This window comes from Syngnathus typhle, linkage group LG2, assembly GCF_033458585.1.
Source record: "Syngnathus typhle isolate RoL2023-S1 ecotype Sweden linkage group LG2, RoL_Styp_1.0, whole genome shotgun sequence".
Classification (NCBI taxonomy): domain Eukaryota; kingdom Metazoa; phylum Chordata; class Actinopteri; order Syngnathiformes; family Syngnathidae; genus Syngnathus; species Syngnathus typhle.
This window is the reverse complement of record NC_083739.1, coordinates 24,610,524-24,630,628: the sequence shown is the minus strand read 5'-3', so window position 1 is coordinate 24,630,628 and position 20,105 is coordinate 24,610,524. Positions and strand designations below refer to the sequence as shown.

The window sequence follows — 20,105 nt, the reverse complement described above, 5'->3', positions numbered from 1 at the left end:
TCATGCGATATTCAATGATTTGCTTGTTTGGGTCATTATCTTCGACCCACAAGAATCTCAGGAAGTCACGATGCTCTTGCTGAACAATAAAGCAGTACAACATCTGCTGTATATCCGCTGTCACAGCTATCAGCTCTTTGCGGAAGCGGGTGAGGACTCCCAGTAGAGTATCGTTCATATCAGGCCCTTGGAGAAGAACATCATTGAGGGAAAGATCCTCATGCTTGGCGCGAGAGTAGAACACTACGCGGATCTGGTCTCTCTTCTGTGGGTGATAAACATCCAGCGTTCTTGCTGTGGTGTGAGCTTTTGAGCGGGTTCAGCTTGGTCTGCATCTAACATAGCTTGCATGGATTTGAAGAATTGTTTCTTCATGTCTTGTTTCTTTTCCAGCATGCGGCGCAGGGATCTAAAACGGTTCATGGCGTGTTGTATATTGTTGGGTAGGCGTGGCCTGTTTGGCTTGAAAGGCAGACATGCTACCCAGCAATTTGCTTCATCCATGTGAACCTCTCTGTCCATTAAGTCAAGGAAAAGTTCTTTTTCAACAGACATGCTAAGCTTGTCATTATGCTGTGTTCTTTGAAACACAGTGGTGTTTAGGCTATCTACAATGTTATTGTAATTGGATGTAGAGACACTTGAGAAGCTGTGGGGAGGCTCAGGACCGTCAATCTTCTCCTTAACAAGTAGGCTGCTGGTGCATGGGCTGAGGATGGAGGGGCGCCCGCTCACCAGTACACTGGTCCTGAAGACGTCCGTTGTCTTATGAGCTCTTCCCAGGCACACGTCTTCGATGATCACCCATCCAAGATCAAGCCGCTGGGCAAACGGTGTGCTGCGAGGGCCGTTACACTGTTCTCGTGCCTTGTATACCTGGATCAGATCCCGTCCTAGGAGAAGCAGGATAGATGCACTTGGGTCTACAGCTGGGATTCTGTCCACTAGGTGCTCAAGATGTCTGGCTACCTCGGGCGATGGAATTTCTGTCCTGTCGTCTGGCAGCATGTCACATTCAGTCAAGGTAGGTAGTGGAAATTGTGTGTTTCCATCTAGCGACTCCACAATGAAGTTGTTGGCGCGTCGCCCTGAAGTCTCGTACACCCCTGAGCAGGTCTTTAGAGTGTATGTTGATCCTTCATCTTTAATGTTGAAGTGTTCGAAGAACTCTGTTCTGCCCAGTGACTTGTTGCTTTGTTCATCGAGAACTACATGGGTTTTCAGCGCTCTGTCTCTTTGCCCTGCAGGATACACGAGCACAAGACAGATTTTGGAGCATGATTTAGAAGTGTTAACATTACCACATACCTTGGTGCATTTGGGATTCACTGATGGGGCAGCCTCCACTTCCTGACGCTGCTCCCCGCCATGGTCTGTGCCAGTCCGTTGGACTTCAGTTTTCCACGGGGCAGGCCCTGGGTGCATTGCTGAGGGGTGTTTGTCGCTGTTACACTCCTTGCACTGCAGAGGCATGGCACAGTCTTTGGCCAGATGATTGCATGACGCACAGCATTTGAGACATGTTTCTCTCCTTCAGATATGCCTTTCTCTCTTCCAGTGTTTTGTTTCTGAAGCCGTGGCACTTTCTTAGTGGATGTGGCTTGTTATGCAGCGAGCAGTGTTCTGTCAGGATTACCATCAGGTTCGGTTGCTGTGGTGCTGCCACTGGCATTGCTGTCGTCTGAGACTTCAGTCTTTCTCACAGCAACTGAGGTTCTCACTGGGTTGCTGACTAGGCTACTTTTGTCTGTCTAGGTCACGCCCCATGAGCCTATTATGCTGGCGAAGCTGGGGTCGTTGCGTATTTTAGCTTGGTCACAGATGAAGTTTACGAAGACTGAGAATGGTGGGTATGGAATCCTGTGTTGCTCTTTGTAGCGTGATTCAACAGTGATCCACTTTTCTTGTAGCGTGTGCGGGAGTTTCTGGACGATTGGGCTGACTACACATGAAGTGAAGTCTGTCTTAGCTGCTTCAAGCTCCATGAGGATGTCTCCGAGTTCTCTAAGTTTGTGATTGTCTTTGACAGATATTTTAGGGAAATCTTCAACTTTTCTCAGAAGAGCGTTTTCAATCATTTCTGGAGAGGCGTAAACGTCTTCCAGTCTCTGCTACAGCATCCTGATGCCAGAAGGTGGATTGTGGATGTGTACTGCTCTGATCCTTTTAGCTTCCTCAGAATACAATGGCCCGAGCCATTTGCATAGGAGATCGAGTTCCTCCCTAGCGGAGAGCCTTAAGTCATTAGTTGAGCTGAGAAAAGATGTTTTCCAGGCCCAATAGTTCGCTGGTCTGTCATCAAACTTCAGCAAGCCTGAACTCACCAGCTCGTGACACATCAGGTACTTCCCTAGGTCAGGTGTAGCCACTGCATTAGATGTGCTGGTGGTGCACATAAGGAATGAATGCATTTGATATGGGTGGAAAGGCTTGAATTCGTTGCTGTTGTGGTTAATGTTATGGGGCAGTTCCCTGTAGCTCAGTGGTTCTTAACCTTTTTGGAGGTACCGAACCCCATCTGTTTCATATGCGCATTCACCAAACCACTCTTTAGTCGGGGGGGGAGGGAATGACATACAAACTCACACCAAATTACATACCTGGAAATCAATGTCTCTTTTGCTGTTGCCTTTGAGAGATCAGTTCAGATATGCGTGGCTTCACCTTGGCAAGTGCCACTCTCATGTCATTTTCACAGCAAAGTCTGTTCCTTTTCTTCGTTTTTATGTCCAGCATCCTCGAAAAGGATTGCTCACAAAGATATGTTGTAACAAATGGTATAAAAACATCCAAGGCTTTCTTAGCAATAAATGGATACTTGTTCATTTGTCGAGACCAAAACGTTGAGAGCGTTGTTGTTCTGAAGAGTTGCTGTTGAACCTGGCTCTGCTGAATTTCAATAATTTCGTCGAGGAATTCATCATTGACATCTGCTGTTTCAACAGCAAACGTGAACGGCTGTCTCACCCATGCTGGATATGACTCTATTGTAGGGAAATATCCGTCGAGAGACTTTGCAAGCTCATCTAAGTGCGTGGCAATTGTTTGCTTCAGTTCCGTTGCTTCAGGGTCTTATTGGTTTATAAGGTGCGTGTGATGTGCAGTTTCTGAAAGAAAGAAAGAAAGAAAGAAAGAAAGAAAGAAAGAAAGAAAGAAAGAAAGAAAGAAAGAAAGAAAGAAAGAAAGAAAGAAAGAAAGAAAGAAAGAAAGAAAGAAAGAAAGAAAGAAAGAAAGAAAGAAAGAAAGAAAGAAAGAAAGAAAGAAAGAAAGAAAGAAAGAAAGAAAAAGAAAAACAAAAAGAAAGAAAGAAAAACAAAAAGAAAGAAAGAAAGTGTCATTCTGTCCTTGCGGACTAAGGCTGAGCTGTGTTTTGGTGCACACAAAAGATGCTTGCCTATATACTATGTAGTTACGTACTTATCCCCTCACTTCTTCTGTAGTCAGGAAGAAGCTAAACAAAGATAATGAACCAGTTGATACAGAACGGTCTTTGTCCTGAAGTATAGCACAAGGCAGGCTTAGTGTATGTTGTTCGTACTCACCAGTGGGCATGCTCCAACATGCTCTGGTGGTCCACGCCGCAGGCACGGAAGCTGTAAACTTGAGTGGCTGCATTGCACAGACAGGTGAGCTCACTCATCCCTGCAAGGCTTCAGAGAAAGGAGGGGAGGCAGCAATTACTTGCTCAATGATGACAGCAGGGTACAATGGGAAAAGCACCTACTTCTCACTGCTGCCCAGTCATTCCTGCTCAAAGCAGATGTCACAGCTGGAAACAACCACTCCGTTTGGACAGAGGTATCCCCGTCCAAACATCAGAAGACTATGCACATATCACTGGGTGTCTGCCAATCTTAGCTCCGTTTCATGAAGCAACTGTGGAGCTTTCGGAGCAGAAAAGTGTCTGCCTCGAAGGTTATTCGTCTCCTGAAAATACCGTTTTTTTCCATGTATAATGCGCCCCCATGTATAATACGCACCCTAAAAATGGCATGTTGATGCTGGAAAAAAGCCTGTACCCATGTATAATACGCACCCAAATTTTGACTCCTACTTAAGTCCGTAAACGTAAAATTATTTCAGAAAAAAGATCATCTTTGGGAACAACCGGATGTTATTCTGCCGGTCAGTATCACTGCGCATGCGCTAGCAACCTCAATAGCGAAGAAATGTTTCGGATTTGTGTAGGGTACATTGTGACAGCAAACAAGCAGGTGATCGAGCAAGCGTCTGATACGAGAGCATTGTGTTCGTATGGAGCGTGTTTGAAGTGAACAGCAGAGAAGAAAGCGCATCTGTAATGGCGGCCTCCGTATCATATCCGGATGGATCCATGTATAATGCGCACCCCAGATTTTAGGACAATAAATTAGTTAAATTTTGCGCATTATACATGGAAAAAAGAAGATGGTCCAAGAAGGGAGCAAGAGGGGCATTAATCCTATCGCTAGACAGCTCGGAGAGCATTTTATTAAACATGTAAAGGAAAAGCTGCACATATTACAGAGCTTCAATTTAATGTCACTTCCAAAATTACTGGATCCCAGATTGCTTCAAATCAAACCGGAAGTGACCCCTAATAAACCGGAAGTGACCCCAAATCAACCGGAAGTGATCTTAGGTAAACCGGAAGTGCCCCTAATCAAACCGAAAGTGACCCAAATAAATCGGAAGAGCCCTTTTTAAACCGGAAGTGACCCCAAATAAACCGGAAGTGACCTCAGCTAAACCGAAAGTGACCTAAATTAAACCGGAAGTGCCCCAAATAAATGGATGGATTATTATAAAATTAAATTTCTAAAAAATATATATTTTTTTGTTTTTCTGTTTATTTAGACATTGAAAAGGGCCATTCTTTTCTTTATAAACGACACATTGCCACCATAGTGTTCCATGAAAACTAACAAAATTTTGAACATCATGAAAGCCCAAACAGTCTTCTGAGCAATTAGGAGGTGCTATAGATGTAGTTAACCCTCTACAACAGGGTTCATCAACTGGCAGCTGAATCCAGGCCGCCGACCCGTCCAATCCAAATTGCAACCGGAATCAATAAAGAACAAATATCATTTTACACAGATGCATTTACAGGCCACTGTGTATGTAAATGTCCGTGAAGGATCGTTGTTGTGCTCCGGCCAGCACTCACGCTCTTGTGCTGTTGTAACTGTAGGCGGGGTCAAAGTACAGCCATGGTTGCCAGGTCCTTGTTTCATCGGTTACTTCCGGCTTCGTGTTTAGAAAAATTGTTTGAAATTTTAGACAACTGTAAGTTGAGGTTTACAATTGCTTGTTCTGAAAGTGCTTTCTGCTCTCAAATCCAGGAGAGACCCGGAGTTGGCTCCTTTATTTTTCACTTAATTTAAGGTACACAACTGGCAAAAAGTACTATAGTTAAATTCCTTCATTTCATCTAAAGATGGTCATGATAAGAAAATGATTAAAAGAAAATGCTTTTTTTATTTTGTCCAACACTTTTGGTGTGGAAAAACGCTGTTTGCTACAAAAAAAGGCAAATTTTGATGGTTTTAACAATCATGAAAACATGAACCACATCACACTTGGAAAATTAATTATTACTTTATGAGTTTATTGGACCTTTAAAAAATTGATTGGTTGCATCTTTTACAGGTGATTGAACAAAGCAGCCCTTATACGAAAAGATATACCAAAAATTGGAGACAAAGGCCATTCCCATTTGCTTATAAATCTATATAGTGTTATTTTATTTTATTTCATGTGCAAGTGGGATGGGGGTTCAGCAACCCAAAAAGTTTAAAGAGCCATATTGGGCCAAAAAAACAAAAAACATACCTGTCTGGAGCCTTAAAAATCTAAAAGCCTTTTATAATGCAACATAGACTGTCAATACTAGGGGTGTAAATCGCGGGTTTTGTCACGATACGATATCATATTGATACAAAGAACTACGATACGATATTTGCCGATACCTTAAAGCCTGCTGCGATTCATTCACGATATATCACGATATAGTGCTCTACGATCGATTTTTTTTTAAATAAAAAATATAGAACAATATCCTGATTTATAACAATTCATACGCAAAATCAACAAGGTACTGCAAACTCTTTATTTAGGAAATTAGAGTATTGTAGTATACAAAGTGCTTATTTTAACACTGAACTTTGATGTCGTGTTTTTTCTTTAAATGTGCGGCGAGATTTGCGCTCCCTGAATATTTGATCACCGCATGGCAGGATTTACAAACTGCACCTGTCTTGTCCGTTGAGCCATCTTTTCTTTGGAATCCAAAGTGCTTCCAAACGAATGACTTGAAGCCTAAAGGGGAGCAAATTTCTTCGTCTTTTTGGACACTAGCCATAGCACCAGCCCAGGAGCCGCGTACTAGTTGTCGACTCCCCTTTCACGTGCCTGCTCTGCTCACAACACAACAACGCCGCGCACTGCTCCCGGAAAGAGGAAGCAAGCAACAATGAACTGGATTTCAAAATAAAGTCCAATCTCCGACGTCAAACACGGCGATATAAATCGATGTTTACGTTTAGCATCGATGCCAATAAATCGTAGAGCATTATATCGATTAATCGATGTGTATCGATTAATTGTTACACCCCTAGTCAATACATAAGTTGTGTGCCTACTATTAAAATAATTTAAAGACAAATAGTGGTGTCAATTTGATCATTTCTTCTTGCGGCCCATTAGAGTTCACGTACCTGTATAGCAGCGCTGTCTGTTCGATATCGGTCACGTCACACGACTCATCCATCACAGGCAATTGAGAAAGTTGGAGCTGAATTGATGTCCTTGATCTGCTGATCGGTGATATTTGTGCAGAGAGGCATGTCTTTAATTTTCTGAATGATCTCGGATTTGTTTTTTAATCAAAAATAGGCACTGATGTTTTAATGAATGAATCCTTCATGTACTTGCCATCGGTGAATGGTTTTCCGCGCTTCATTATCTCCGGGGCTGCAACAAAATTTGCAGCAGTAGTAGAGTTTGGTGATGCAATCCACTTCTTGAAACTGTCTTTTCGTTCCTCAAATTGCACCTGTCCTCTCAGTTCCAACTGGGTGATCGGCAGCAAATTTAGCATGCTTTAGCTGAAAATGTCGCTCCAAATTGCAAATCAAACATGCAGGCAATGCCTCAGCATTGGCAATGAAAGCAAATAGTTCAGTCCATTCTTTCTTAAAGCCTCTGTTCTCATCAGCAATCTTTCTCTTTTTGCATTTTGAATCCATGGCTCATCACTCACGCACCTGTTTGTTTACAACTCACCTGTGGTGTGTAGCAGGCTATGACGGAAATTTTGCTATTTGGCGTCATTCTTAAATTCGGTATTTTTATCACCTGTGGTGTGTCGCAGGCTATGACGCAAATTTGCTTTGGCGTCATTCTTAAATTCGGTATTTTTAACATATTTACAACTACATACATTTTTACAGCATAAGTATGGTTGTGTCATGATTACCATCTAAAAAACACATTTAAAACAACAACAACAACAACAACAACAACAATAAATAACAGCATATTTGTCCATTTTCACGCATTTTTGCAAAAATTCCAGGGAGCCGCTAGGGGCGTGCTAAAGAGCCGCATGCGGCTCTGGAGCCGCGGGTTCCCAACCCCTGGTCTATACTATTACATTCCACTTAAAATATGTTAATGCACCTCCGACGGAGTAGTGTGACAGGCGCCAAGAAAAAGAATCAGCGGAACGTGCAAATGTTCTGAAATTTATTAGGGAAAGGACAAAAAATAATTGAACGAATGTGGACAAATATGATATACTATCTACACTTTTATCATAATCGTCAACTTCATCAGATTCTTTTATTGGACCGTGGTATAATGTAAGTGTAGTGTAATAAATATTTAAAAATAACTTGACTTTAGTCAGTAATTTGATAACAGAAACGTAGATCGGGAATTAATAGAGCGCAACGGAAACAACAGATGGCGGTAAAGTGCCGCAACGGATGCTAACTGCCGTCAACCGTCATACCATCAGAGAAGAAGAAGAGGTGGCCTGTCCTTTCCGTCGTCCATTTGTCGGTTACGGTGAGTCTCTGCCTTCCTCTCGTTCTGGAAACCGCCTTAAACGAGCACATGCGGTGATATTAGCGTGTATTTTACCGATGTTTATCCGCGTTAAACAGATAGCGTTACTGTGTGTGTTTGTTTAGAGGACAAAAAGTTAAAATGCAGTTTAATATCCAGTTTCCACGCCGGTACGCGTGGACGTTCCACATGTTAGTTGCTATGCTAAGAGTCTTCTGCTCAGTTTTACACCCCCACGCATTGGCACATTGCATTCTACGAGATTGCGATTTAGCCGAGAAAGGGGTTGGGGTGGCACGGTGACGCACTAGTTAGCACGTCCGTCTCGCAGTGCAGACGTTCTGGGTTCAATTCTGGTTTTAACAGTTCGACTCGCTTCCAGGTAACATTGCGGTCAAGTCAGTCGCACGGGAAGCGTGCCCATATTATAGGCTTTACGTTAAAAGAGAGCGAGGGAAAAGCAGGGCAGTCCTATAGTATGTAAGCGCCGGTATAGAGAGCGAAGGGAAAGTATTGCAGTGCGATAGCATGTAAATGCCATTAAAGAGATCGAACGGAAAGCATGGCAGTGCGATAACATGTAAACTCATCCGGTTTTCAAAATAAAAGAAAGCAATTTTCAATATGCCTCGCAATGTTGCGTTTTTTCAAAATGATAAATGTTACTGACATGCAAATTTGAAATAGCCTCATCAGTGTATATCAAAATGATTTTAATATTTCAAAAAACATCACACCAGAGCGATTGAACTAAAACGCTAATATTTACAATAACAAATTCTTAGATGAATTCGAGGACAATTTACATGGGACTATCATCCTGCAATGTTTGCGGTCAAACCGTCACATGACCTGTGAGCTATTGAGTTAAAATGCTCATATTTACAGTAATAAATTTGATAATATAATAAGCATTCAAATGAAAATAGAAGATGTGCATCTCAATCAGGCCATGTGGGACGACCAAAGCTATTGAGCAAAAATGCAAATATTTACAGTTATAAATTCATTTAAAATATTTGAAGCATTGGAATGTTTTTAGAGGTATATCACAACCAGCCCATGTGGGACTATCATCCAACACAGTTTGGGGGCAATAGGTCACATGATCTGGGAGCTATTGAGCTAAAACTCTATTTCCAGTAATACATTTCAATTTTAAAACAAGCAGGCATTCAAATGAAATTCTAAGAACTGTATCTAAACCAGCCCTTTTGGGACTATCGTCCTCCACTGTTTTGGGTCAATAGGTCACATGACCTGGAAGCTTTTGAGCTAAAATTCCAATATTTACAATAATAAATTCATTAAAGATATTTGAACCATTGGAATGAAATTCTAAGAGGCTGAATAGCTCCCAGGTCATGTGACCTATTGACTCCAAACTGAAGGATAATAGCCCCACATGGTCTGGTTGAGATGCACCTCTTAGAATTTCATTCCAATGCTACGAATATTTTGTGTGAATTCATGACTAAATATTAGCGGTGTAGCTCAATATCTCTCAGGTCATGTGACCTATTAACCCCAAACTGTGCAGGATGACAGTCCACATGGGCTGGTTGAGATACACCTCTTATAATATCATTCGAATGCTTCAAATATTTTTTGTGAATTTATGACTATAAATGTTAGCGCTTTAGCTCAATAGCTCCAGGTCATGTGACTTTTTGACCCCAAACTGTGAAGGATGATAGTTCCAAATAGGCTTTATGTGATGAATGCTTACATTTTTTTCAATGAATTAATACTGTTAATAGCATTTTAGCTCCCAGGTCATGTGAGCCAATTATATTAAAATAAACTGCTGTGGCTATTTTGAAAGTGCGCGTCAAGATAGATAGATGGATGAATGGAAGTATTGTACTTGTGTGTAGTGAAATTGTTGACATAAAATATTCTCTGCAGCTTTGCTTTGTAGACGACCTGCTAATCAACATGCAGAACGACGCTGGTGAATTTGTGGACCTCTACGTCCCTCGTAAATGGTGAGCAAATGTAATGGTTGTGGTACTCAAAATACGCTTGTCGAATGTCAATCCTTGAAGGGGACAACGGTTGAGATATTTCGAGGCCAGGGTGGGAAGACTGCCATCACACAATTGGCACACTGTCAACCCCCGCGGACAAGCAATTTGCCTGTTGACATTATATTTATGCGTGTGCGCCAGGGTTGTCACGATATCAGAATTTCAGTCGTCAGTACCAATACCTGTGATTCCACAATTCTCTATACTAATTTGGTACCATGGTAAAAAAACAACAGAATCCACTTGCTTTTAAAATCACTAATCCATCTGCTATACCCAAGAAGGCTTGCGCACATACCCTCAACATGTGCCCAAACGTAATTTTGCATATTTGAGCCTTTGTATGCGCACTTTGTTTGTGTTTGACATTAAATACATTTGGCAACCAAATCACCCCAGCTGACTCATGCCAAAATGACAACATTTAGGCATATTTATATTTATTTAATATATATTTATATTTATAACGTAACATGGCACAACAGTGATAGTAAACGGGCAAATCTATAATTGCTCCGGTTACATCCGCCTTGAATGCAAAATCTTTCCACACACGACTCTTGGAGCGACCTGGCTTCTCAACGACCCGCCGTGTTGGACTTCCACTGCCACTTGCTGAAGCCATTATTATGAAAGACCGAAAGTTTTCTTCTTTTCAGCGCCCCTGACTGCTGCTCACATGCATATACTCTCCCCTTTGTTCCGGCAAGAATCGCCAACTTGCAGAGTGAAAAGTTAAATATTCGGTTCTGTCGGTACCACAAAAAGCAGGTGTCAACGTATTTTATGCGTGTTGGTACCAAATTGGTACCGGAAGTATTGATTTTTGTGACAAGCCTAGTGTGTGCCGCAATATTACCGTATTTTCCAGACTACTACAAGTCGCTCTGGAGTACAAGTTGCACCAGCATAATATATAATAATATATTATAATTATAATATAATAATGCATAATAAAGTAGAAGGAAAAAAATGTGTCGGACTGGAGTACAAGTCGCATTTTTGGGGTAACAAAATCCAACACCAAGTACAGACATGAATCGGCAACAGGCTAAACAATACATTATGCTAACGTTACATGAATACAAATGAGGAGGTGAGAACAAGCCTGCCGTAACATATTAACAGTTATTCAAATAGGTATAAAATAAATAACACGTTCATCAAACCATCCGTGTCACTCCAAATCATTAAATCCATCGAAATCTTCGTCTTTTGTGTTCACTTCCAAACAACGCAGCTGCTGACTCCGGAAGTACATGCAGCGCTGACGTCAGACTTGTCAGTTGTGGTTCCAGTTATTCCACAGGCCTATATAACTCTATATCAAATAACATAAATAACAATTTTGTCAAACCATCTGTGTCACTCCAAATCATTAAATCCATCGAAATCTTCGTCCTCCGTGTCACTTATAAACAACGTTGCTGCTGACTCCGGAAGTACATGTGGCGCTGATGTAAGCTTCATTGTCAGTTGCGGCTCCAATTATTCCACAGGCCTAGTGTGCCCTCATGCGGTTAAAAGTGAAAATAACGTGACGTGATCAACCATAGTATATTCAGTAAGTATTTCGCATGTTAGTTGCTCCTGATTATAAATCGCACACTCGGCCAAACTATGAAAAAACTGCAATTTATAATCTGGAAAATACAGTTCTCAGAATACCGTGTTTAGACTTGTGTGGCCACATAGAACATATTGATTTAGAACATTTTCTAGTAGACTATCCTATTAGCTTAGACCAGTGCTTCTCAAATAGGGGGGCGCGGTGCTATACCTGGTGTGACCCTGGGGAACAGGCCTTTTTTTTGGCAGTACTAGAATAAAGTGTAATTGCGCATCTACTACAGTAGGCGGCAGTGGCGCTCTCATTGTTACTTCTGTCACGTTTGCGACAGTGCAACATTTTACGACTTACAAGACAACAGTTTTGCCTTGGTTAGCAGTGTTGAGTCAACAGAAAGCTCCGACTGCGTCCCGTCTATAGCCTCAGTTATTCAACATAACAACCACCAACATAAAAAAGTTTTTAACAGGGATGAAAAGAAAAGTGGAGAGAAACAAAGATAATGAAACAAAAGAAAGGGGGGCGCGAATAGTTTTCTTCTTGCTAGGGGGGGGCGTAACAGAAAATAATTGAGAAGCAATTGGCTTAGACAGACTTTATTGTCATTTTGTAAACACTCGGTGCACACAAAACGAAATTTCGTTGAGGTTCTGGGGTGGTTATGCTTGGTGGAATTCTTACATATTAAAAATAAAAACATCACTTCTGAACCCTCCAATCCCCAAAAAGGCATGTTTGTTGACCCATTAAAATTTAATTGTCCATGAAAGCATTACATTTTAAACACTTAGTTGGTCAATTTGTAAAAAATGGCAATAAGTAGAATTGTTAAAAATTAAATTGAAATCGACCAACTTCAGGCATTTGAGGTTTTCAGCCGACTATACAGGAATGCTCCAGAATAATTCTGTTCACAAATGCATGATTTCTGGGTGTTAATCTGGGTCATTTTTGAGGATGGCCCGTTTGAGCGATCTGAGTACAGTCAAACCTCGGTTTTCTAACGTCCCGGTTCTCGAACAAATCGAAATTCGAACGAAGAATTCGAAATTTTTTTGCTTCGGTTGTCGAACAAACTTTTGAGACCGGCCCTCGCGAGATGAGCCGAAAGGACCTAAGAAAACCCGACTGCACGGCCCCGATGCCGACTGACTCCATTCGCTATTGTATTTTCGTTACGTTGAGGATTGTATTCACCCCTAAGAAAGAAGCAAGTGGGAGCAGTAAAGCCATCCTAAAACAGACGCTCTTAAAGCAATGCGACAGTGAGTGTCGATTTCAATCTCGCCTTTACAGCAGTGGAACTCAGTGAGGCCATTAGCAAGCTAAAACCGGGCAAATTCCCGGGCCGTCAAAACATTCACCCGGAGTTGGTCATCCACCAGGGCCCAACAACATCTAGATGGCTTCTTAAAGGTTTCTTCACGTCATGCCACCTGAGATTAAAGCTCCCGAAGATCTGGCGTAGGGCCTCCGTGATAGCTCTGCTGAAGCCAAACAAAGATGCGGAGGACCCCGAGTCATACAGGCCCATCTCACCGCTGAGTGTCCCATTTAAGATCTTGGAAAGAATGATAGACAGCCGCATAGAGCCAGTGGTGGACTCACAACTCCCACGGGAACAAGCTGGTTTCCGTCGCGGAAGGTCAACAGCAGACCAGACCATACATAGAAAGTATGGCTATGCAGACGACCTTGCCATCATGCTGAGTCGACCAACGTGGAAGGCGACGGAAGACGGCCTGAATGATGACATGCGCACCATGGCAGCATACCTTCAAAAGTAGCGTCTCCAGCTCAGCGTTGGAAAGACTGTTGGTGCATCATACCACCTCAGCACCAAGGAAGCAAGGAGAGAACTGGCAGTGAGCATTGAGGGCAAACGCTTGGAGGTTCAACAAGCCCCGAGGTACCTCGGCGTGCGTCTGGTTCGGACCCTATCCTTCAAACAACACCTCGAAGATCTGAAGGCAAAGGTGACATCCAGGGTTGCACTGTTCTGCCGCCTTGCTGGAATAATGTGGAGAGCCTCTGCTAAGATCTTGCGGATATCAACCCAAGTGCGCGTCTTCTCTGCAGCAGAGTACTGTGCTCCAGTTTGGAACAGAAGCCCCCATGCCAAAAAGGTGGATGTGGCAATTAACAACGCCCTCTGAACTATAACAGGATGCCTGAAACCCACCCCTGTGTCCCTCCTGCCTGTCCTTGCGGGAATAGCGCCGGCCAACCTTTGGCGAGAGGCTGCCACCCTCGTTCTCGCCAGGAAGGCAGAAAGTAACAACTAGCACAACACTACAACAACTCCAGCTCCACCAAGCAGACTAAAGGCACGCCACCCCTACAACATGGCACCACAAGAGATGCTCAATTCCATCCCTGAAGACATCTCCAGAGATGCCGTGCTGGGAGCAGCTTGGAAGCAGGAGTAAGAGGAAGTTGGCCCCTCCTTCATGCACCGTTATGTCTGGGAACCAGGAGACGGCGCCATGAGAGGAGACGAACTACCTTGCCAGCACGCCATGAGAGGAGACGAACTACCTTGCCAGCAGTGGACCACACTGAACCGCTTAAGAATTGGTGTTGGGCACTTGAACACGTCTATGCGGCAGTGGGGATTGGCGGACAGTGCGGCATGCGAGTGTGGAGCCCCCGAACAGACAGCCGACCACATCATCAACACCTGCCCCCTATATAGACCACCCTCAGAGGCCGGCCTCTTCGACCTGGGACCAGAGATGCTGGCGTGGCTCCACGACACCAAGTTGGAGCTCTGACGTTACGCGAGAGAGTGAGCGCCCGGCGCGCTGAGGTTGCGCGATCAGACCAAATTAAGCTCCCTGTGCACTGAGGTCCACTTAAATTTTGGAAAGTACATCAGGACTTTAAAAATATTTTCTAAATTTCAGCGACGGCCCTGTCATAATAATGCGACCAGCGCGATGCAGTTGCGCGGTGCAGTTGGGCGGTTGGCGGCGCGCTACGGTTGGGCGTTTGGCGGTGGGCTGCAGTTGCGCGATCGGACAAAAATGTGCAAGTGAAAAAATGCTTTAAAAAAGCTTTTTTTTAGTCTTGGAACAGATTAAATTTTCTTCCATTATTTGTAATGGGAAAAATAGATTCGGAATTCCGCCGATTGACTTCTCGAACCGCCTTCTGGAACAAATTGTGGTCAAAAACCGAGGTTTGACTGTATTTTTTTTTATGAATGGAAACACCGTTTTTTTAAATTTTTTATTTTTTTAATTTTTTTAAAGCTCTGCGAGCAACCGGATCATTGGAGCCAAGGACCACGCTTCCGTACAGATCAACATAGCAGAGGTAATCTTTTTCCAATTTACCGTATTTTTCGCACCACTTGGGGTTAAAAGGCACATTTGCAGGGTCTGTTTTGTATTTAGTCCACACAGAGAGCACATTATCGGTCCTATTTATGGCATGATTTACGGTAAACAAAATCTTATAGGAGCAAGACACTGAGATTAATTGTACTTTATTCTACCGTTTAACCATGTACTCTATGTACTTGCATTATTGTTAATAGATATTTATATGCAAATCTGCAAGTCCATGACTTCTGTATCCAAACTAAACGATTGGGCAAGTTCGCCATGAAACATGCCAAGTTCCATCTTGTCATTGTCTTGTTGTCACGTTGCTCATATGCAATGATCCTGGCTTTCCAGAAAGCTCTAATTGTGCCTTGTAAGCAGTGTTCCCTCTAATTTTTCAAGTGTCTGTGCAAACACACAAGCTCCCTGTGCTCACTGTGGACCACTGTGTGCAACACCAGATTAAATAAATAAATATTGTCAACGAGAACTTTTAACTTGCTCGGGGTCGGATTTTGTTTTGTGTGACAGCTTGTTCCTTTTCTGTCGATCTTTTGCGCTCTCTCGCAATAATGTACCGATCCGCTCTCCCATCTTGAGTCGTTGTACAATTCCAAGAGCTTTCAAATGACATTTCTGCTGAAAGTGACGCTTGAGGTAGTCCAACTTCCATTCCTTCCATATTTTCCCCTCCGTAAACTCGCCCGCCACTTTGGCTTCACTGCATTTTATACAGAAGAGACCTTTCTCATTCATAAAGAGAAAATCTCACCCAGTTTCACCGTTTCCTCTTGTAGTTGCACACACTCCGACAGGCATTCAAACTTAAAAGAACTGCCGCATCACTTATTTATTTTGGCTTGGCGAGTGGATGTGTCGCTGCTCATTCGTTTCGCCATGATTAGCTAATTTAGCATTTGCATCGCTTGACTCTGCCGCACTGCATGGATGGGCAGGACACGTGTGTCATACATATATGTACCATAAGTGAAACATATCATTGGCTGGACAACTGTCAATGACTGATTTACACGACAAAAAGGCACAAAGAAAATAATTCGTCTACTTAATTAGAATAGAGTAGCTCTTAATCAGTTTATGCAGAATTTTATTTTGTGCGCAGCATGGAGTTTCTTGTGCGCAAAGACTGCGCGACCAGTGCGCAATTGCGCAGCCTCAAGGGAACACTGCTCGTAAGCATGTCTGTTTGTCTATGCCAGGGTTTGGCAACCCAAAATGTTCAAAGAGCCATATTGGCCTAAAAAAACAAAAAACATTCCTGTCTGGAGCCTTAAAAATCTAAAAGCCTTTTATAATGAAACATAGAGTGTCAATACATAAGTTGTAGGCCTACTATTAAAATAATTTAAAGAAAAATAGTGGTGTCAATTTGATCACTTCTTCTTGAGGCCCATGAGAGTTCACGTACCTGCATAGCAGCGCTGTCTGTTTGATAACGGTCACGACTCATCCATCACAGGCAATTGAGAAAGCTGGAGCTGATCTCGGTTTTGTTTTTGAAGTCCGAAAATAGGCACTGACATTTTAATGAAGGAATCCTTCATGTACTCGTCATCGGTGAATGGTTTTCCGCGCTTTATGTTTTCTGCGCTTTATTATCTCCGGGGCTGCAACAAAACTTGCAGCAGTAGTAGAGTTTGGAGATGCAATCCACTTCTTGAAATTGCTTTTTGGGCCTCAAGTTTTTCCACCAGCCCTGCAATTGCACCTTTCCTCTCAGTGCCAACTGCGTGATCGGCAGCAAATTTAGCATGCTGAAAATGTCCCTTCAAATTGCTCTTATTTGACAACTTCTCATTGCAAATCAAGCATGCAGGCAATGCTTCAGCATTGGCAATGAAAGCAAATAGTTCAGTCCATTCTTTCTTAAATCCTCTGTTCTAATCAGCAATCTTTCTCTTTTTGCCTTTTGAATCCATGGCTCATCATTCACACACCTGTTTGTTTACAACTCACCTGTGCTGTGTCGCAGGCTATGACGCAGTTTTGCTATTTGGCGTCATTCTTAAATTCGATAATTTTAATATTTACTACATACATTATTACAGCATAAGTATGGTTGTTTCGTGATTACCATCTAAAAACCATATTTTAAAAAAAAACAATTAAAAAAAACATATTTTTCCGTTTTCATGCATTTTTGCAAAAATTCCAGGGAGCCGCTAGGTGGGTGCTAAAGAGCTGCATGCGGTTCTGGAGCCGCGGGTTGCCGACCCCTGGTCTATGCCATTTTAGAGGGGCCTAATGCTGGTTTCTTTGTTCTGTTTGGTTTACCGCACCGATCTACGTAAAACGTAATGTCTTGTGATTGGTTCACCGGGTCTACATATTACGCCTGTATATTACGTCTGTATGTGGCGGAAGCCACACAAAACAACTTAGCAGATTTTGGAATTTGGTCCACACAAAGGCGCACCTTATTGAAAGGCGCACCTTTGTTTTTTTTTTTGTTTTTTGACAACATTAAAGACTTTTAAGAAAGAATTATGGTGGTGAAAATACGATACTAGCAACACAAATACACATTACATGGATTAACGTCTTGACTCGAAATTAAATGTATTCCGCCATGCGATGCATTATAGGGGAGCAAGAAGCATGCATTTATACCAAATATGTTTTCAGGGTTTCTGGCGATGTGATTCAATCACAGTCGATGTATTTCCCGTGTGCAAGCGTGTATTAAGTGGGCATTTTTAAAGGCATTCATTGTAGCATTTATCCACAATCAATGGATGAATTAAAAGATGATAGCTTTTTTCATTTTCCTGATTGAAAAAAATAGATAAACTGCGATAGTTAGTGAAAAATGAACCATCCTCGGTTTACCCTCTCTTTAAGAGGGAGCAGGTGCGTAGCTGGCTGCTGCACCCCCAGTGTTTGGTGTACCCATAGCGTACAGCGTGTCTGCTTGCGGTGAAACGCTAGCGTTACGTTCACCCCGTGTTTGGTGTGCACATGGCGTAAGGCTTTTTTTTTTTTTAAACACATGAATTTGCTGCGGCACATGAATTTGCTATGGGAACATTGCCGCATGTAAAAAAAACAGTCATTGCTGCTTTGTTGCGCCTCAGCTAGGCAGTTGGGCACATTTGATGCCATTAGTTTCACAATGGGCGGAGGTTGCTTCGAAGAGGCAAAATTTACTGTTTTCTTCAAATAAAATGTTTCATAACATTGGTGACTGAAGTTGTACGATTAGAGCCATGATTTAATGTGTGACTTCCATGAGCTTGAAAGACTGCATCCATGCGGTTCGACAATGATTCATACAATGTATTGATGAAATCATCAGGAAAGAATGCAGTCTTGCCTGCCTCTCAGAGTTCAATGATGTTCGTGTCTGGTGACTTGGCTGGCCAGTTGGCTCAAGCACCTTGATCTTGAGGAACGTTGTTGTAGAGATAATGTATGAGATGGAGCACCATCCTGCTGCAAAATCTAACCTCTTAGAAGGAGTGGAGCTCTTTACAAGCCCTAGGCTTCGTCTCCCTCCTTGCACAGTTATTGATATAATATGTGCTAAACAATAAACTAAACTAAACCCCTTTTATGATTGGGAAGAGGTAGCTAATATTTCTTTACATTTTAGTATGTTGATATTGCCTTCTAACTGGCAACGGTTTTGCTAGGGTTTGGGTGTATTGTATGACAAGGCGAAAAAACCTTTGTTTTGCCAAACTCTGACCTTTCTGTGTTCATTAAAAGATCCAATATTTCTGCAGTGAAGCAAATTTATTTCTATATATTACACCTCATTTGGGTGAGTTTCAGCTTTCATTTAAGTCCAATGGATGACTTTAAAGTCAGGTTGTAAGCCATTGTTTCTACAACATGGACAAGCGACAGAACTTCTGTCAGACACTGTATATAGTTTGTCCTTTTTCAAGCTCTATGTACGTTCGGTATTATATGTAATTTGGACGTATTTCCATGTATGAAATAAAGCTCATTCATTCAACTGTCTGCTACAGGTGGACAAGGTCACGGGTCGTTTCAACGGTCAGTTCAAGACCTACGCCATCTGTGGCGCCATCCGCAGAATGGTGAGTGATCCTGGATTGTGTTCAATGGTTCAAATGCTTGTGGTTTTTTACATCTGCGTGTTCTCTCCTAAATGCAAAACAGGGGGAGTCTGATGATTCCATCCTCAGGCTGGCAAAGAATGATGGCGTTGTTGCCAAGTAAGATGACATTTTTATGTCATCAGCACGTATCTTGTGTTGTAATGTGCATTTTTCTCTCCATAGGAACATCTGAGTGATATCTTTCAAATAAAATGTAACAAAATCCAAATGCTTTATTGGTCCTCTTTTTTTATTTTTTAGTGCATAGAGCACATTTGGTTTGTTTGCTTTTTAAAGTCCATTAGATTACAATTACAAACTGAATAATTATCCCAGTAAAAATACTGAATTTTTGTCCTGTCATCTGTCATCCCTACATACGTCATCTACCGATTATCTGGAGGTTGGGCTGTAGAGGCAGCATTTTCAGCAAGAAAGCCCAGACTTCCTTATCTCCAGCCACTTCTTCTAGTTCTTCCCAATGTATCCCAAGGAGTTCCCAGGCCAGCTGAGAGTCAGAAGCTGTGTCCAAATTCACAGGGTGCGTCCTCCGAAGGCTGTTTTTTTGGCCGTTTTTTAGGATGCATGACGTAACTTTCGGCGTGACTCAGTCGAAACGCAGTGATATCTTTTCGCTTGTCGAATATGAACTTAACAGTCCAAATCCACCTGTTTTTCACCATTTGAATAGGTGGCCATTTTGCTCACCAGTTTTCTAAAGCTGAACTGCGATTGTTTTTGACCTGAGACCTGGCAACTGTGATGTCGTTTTTAGTTGGCAGCGAGTGACCCCCCCGTGATGGATAAGAACGAGTGAATTTTGTTGCTTATCTCATTCCACGGACGCAATATTAATCAGTGATGTATTTAGGCTCCTGTGGGCATATATAACATTGTAAAGAAAATGTTGGGTTGAGTTACCCTTTAATAGACGCGAAGCGCACTACTCACAGAGTAGTGGTACTTTGCTGGAGCACATCCTAGCACTCTTTGGGCAGTAGTCATGAACACCCTGAACTGGTATTTCCCAATCGCG

At 42.4% G+C, this 20,105-nt stretch overlaps 1 protein-coding gene and 1 long non-coding RNA gene across 4 annotated transcripts; one reads left to right on the top strand and one right to left on the bottom strand.

Annotated features, from left to right (window-relative positions):
- Nucleotides 1–962: 962 nt before the first annotated feature.
- Nucleotides 963–4,346, bottom strand: LOC133166555 (uncharacterized). Of its 2 annotated transcripts, XR_009717822.1 has the most exons (4): nt 3,543–4,346; nt 2,601–3,107; nt 1,309–1,461; nt 963–1,241 (listed from the first exon to the last, which is right to left on the bottom strand). It is a non-coding gene; the product is annotated as an uncharacterized LOC133166555 (long non-coding RNA). The 2 variants fall into 2 exon arrangements; XR_009717821.1 differs by having other exon boundaries at nt 1,309–3,107.
- A 3,616-nt stretch (nt 4,347–7,962) lies between these two features.
- On the top strand, nt 7,963–19,298 carry rps21 (ribosomal protein S21). 2 transcript variants are annotated; one of them, XM_061272058.1, is made up of 6 exons: nt 7,963–8,052; nt 9,961–10,040; nt 14,907–14,970; nt 18,977–19,048; nt 19,131–19,186; nt 19,253–19,298. In XM_061272058.1, exons 2-6 carry the CDS (start codon nt 9,991–9,993, stop codon nt 19,260–19,262), a joined length of 252 nt encoding a protein of 83 aa, XP_061128042.1. In that variant the 5' UTR covers nt 7,963–8,052; nt 9,961–9,990; the 3' UTR covers nt 19,263–19,298. The 2 variants fall into 2 exon arrangements, with proteins under 2 accessions (XP_061128042.1, XP_061128043.1); XM_061272059.1 differs by having other exon boundaries at nt 7,971–8,052; nt 19,131–19,298.
- The last annotated feature ends 807 nt before the right edge of the window (nt 19,299–20,105 follow it).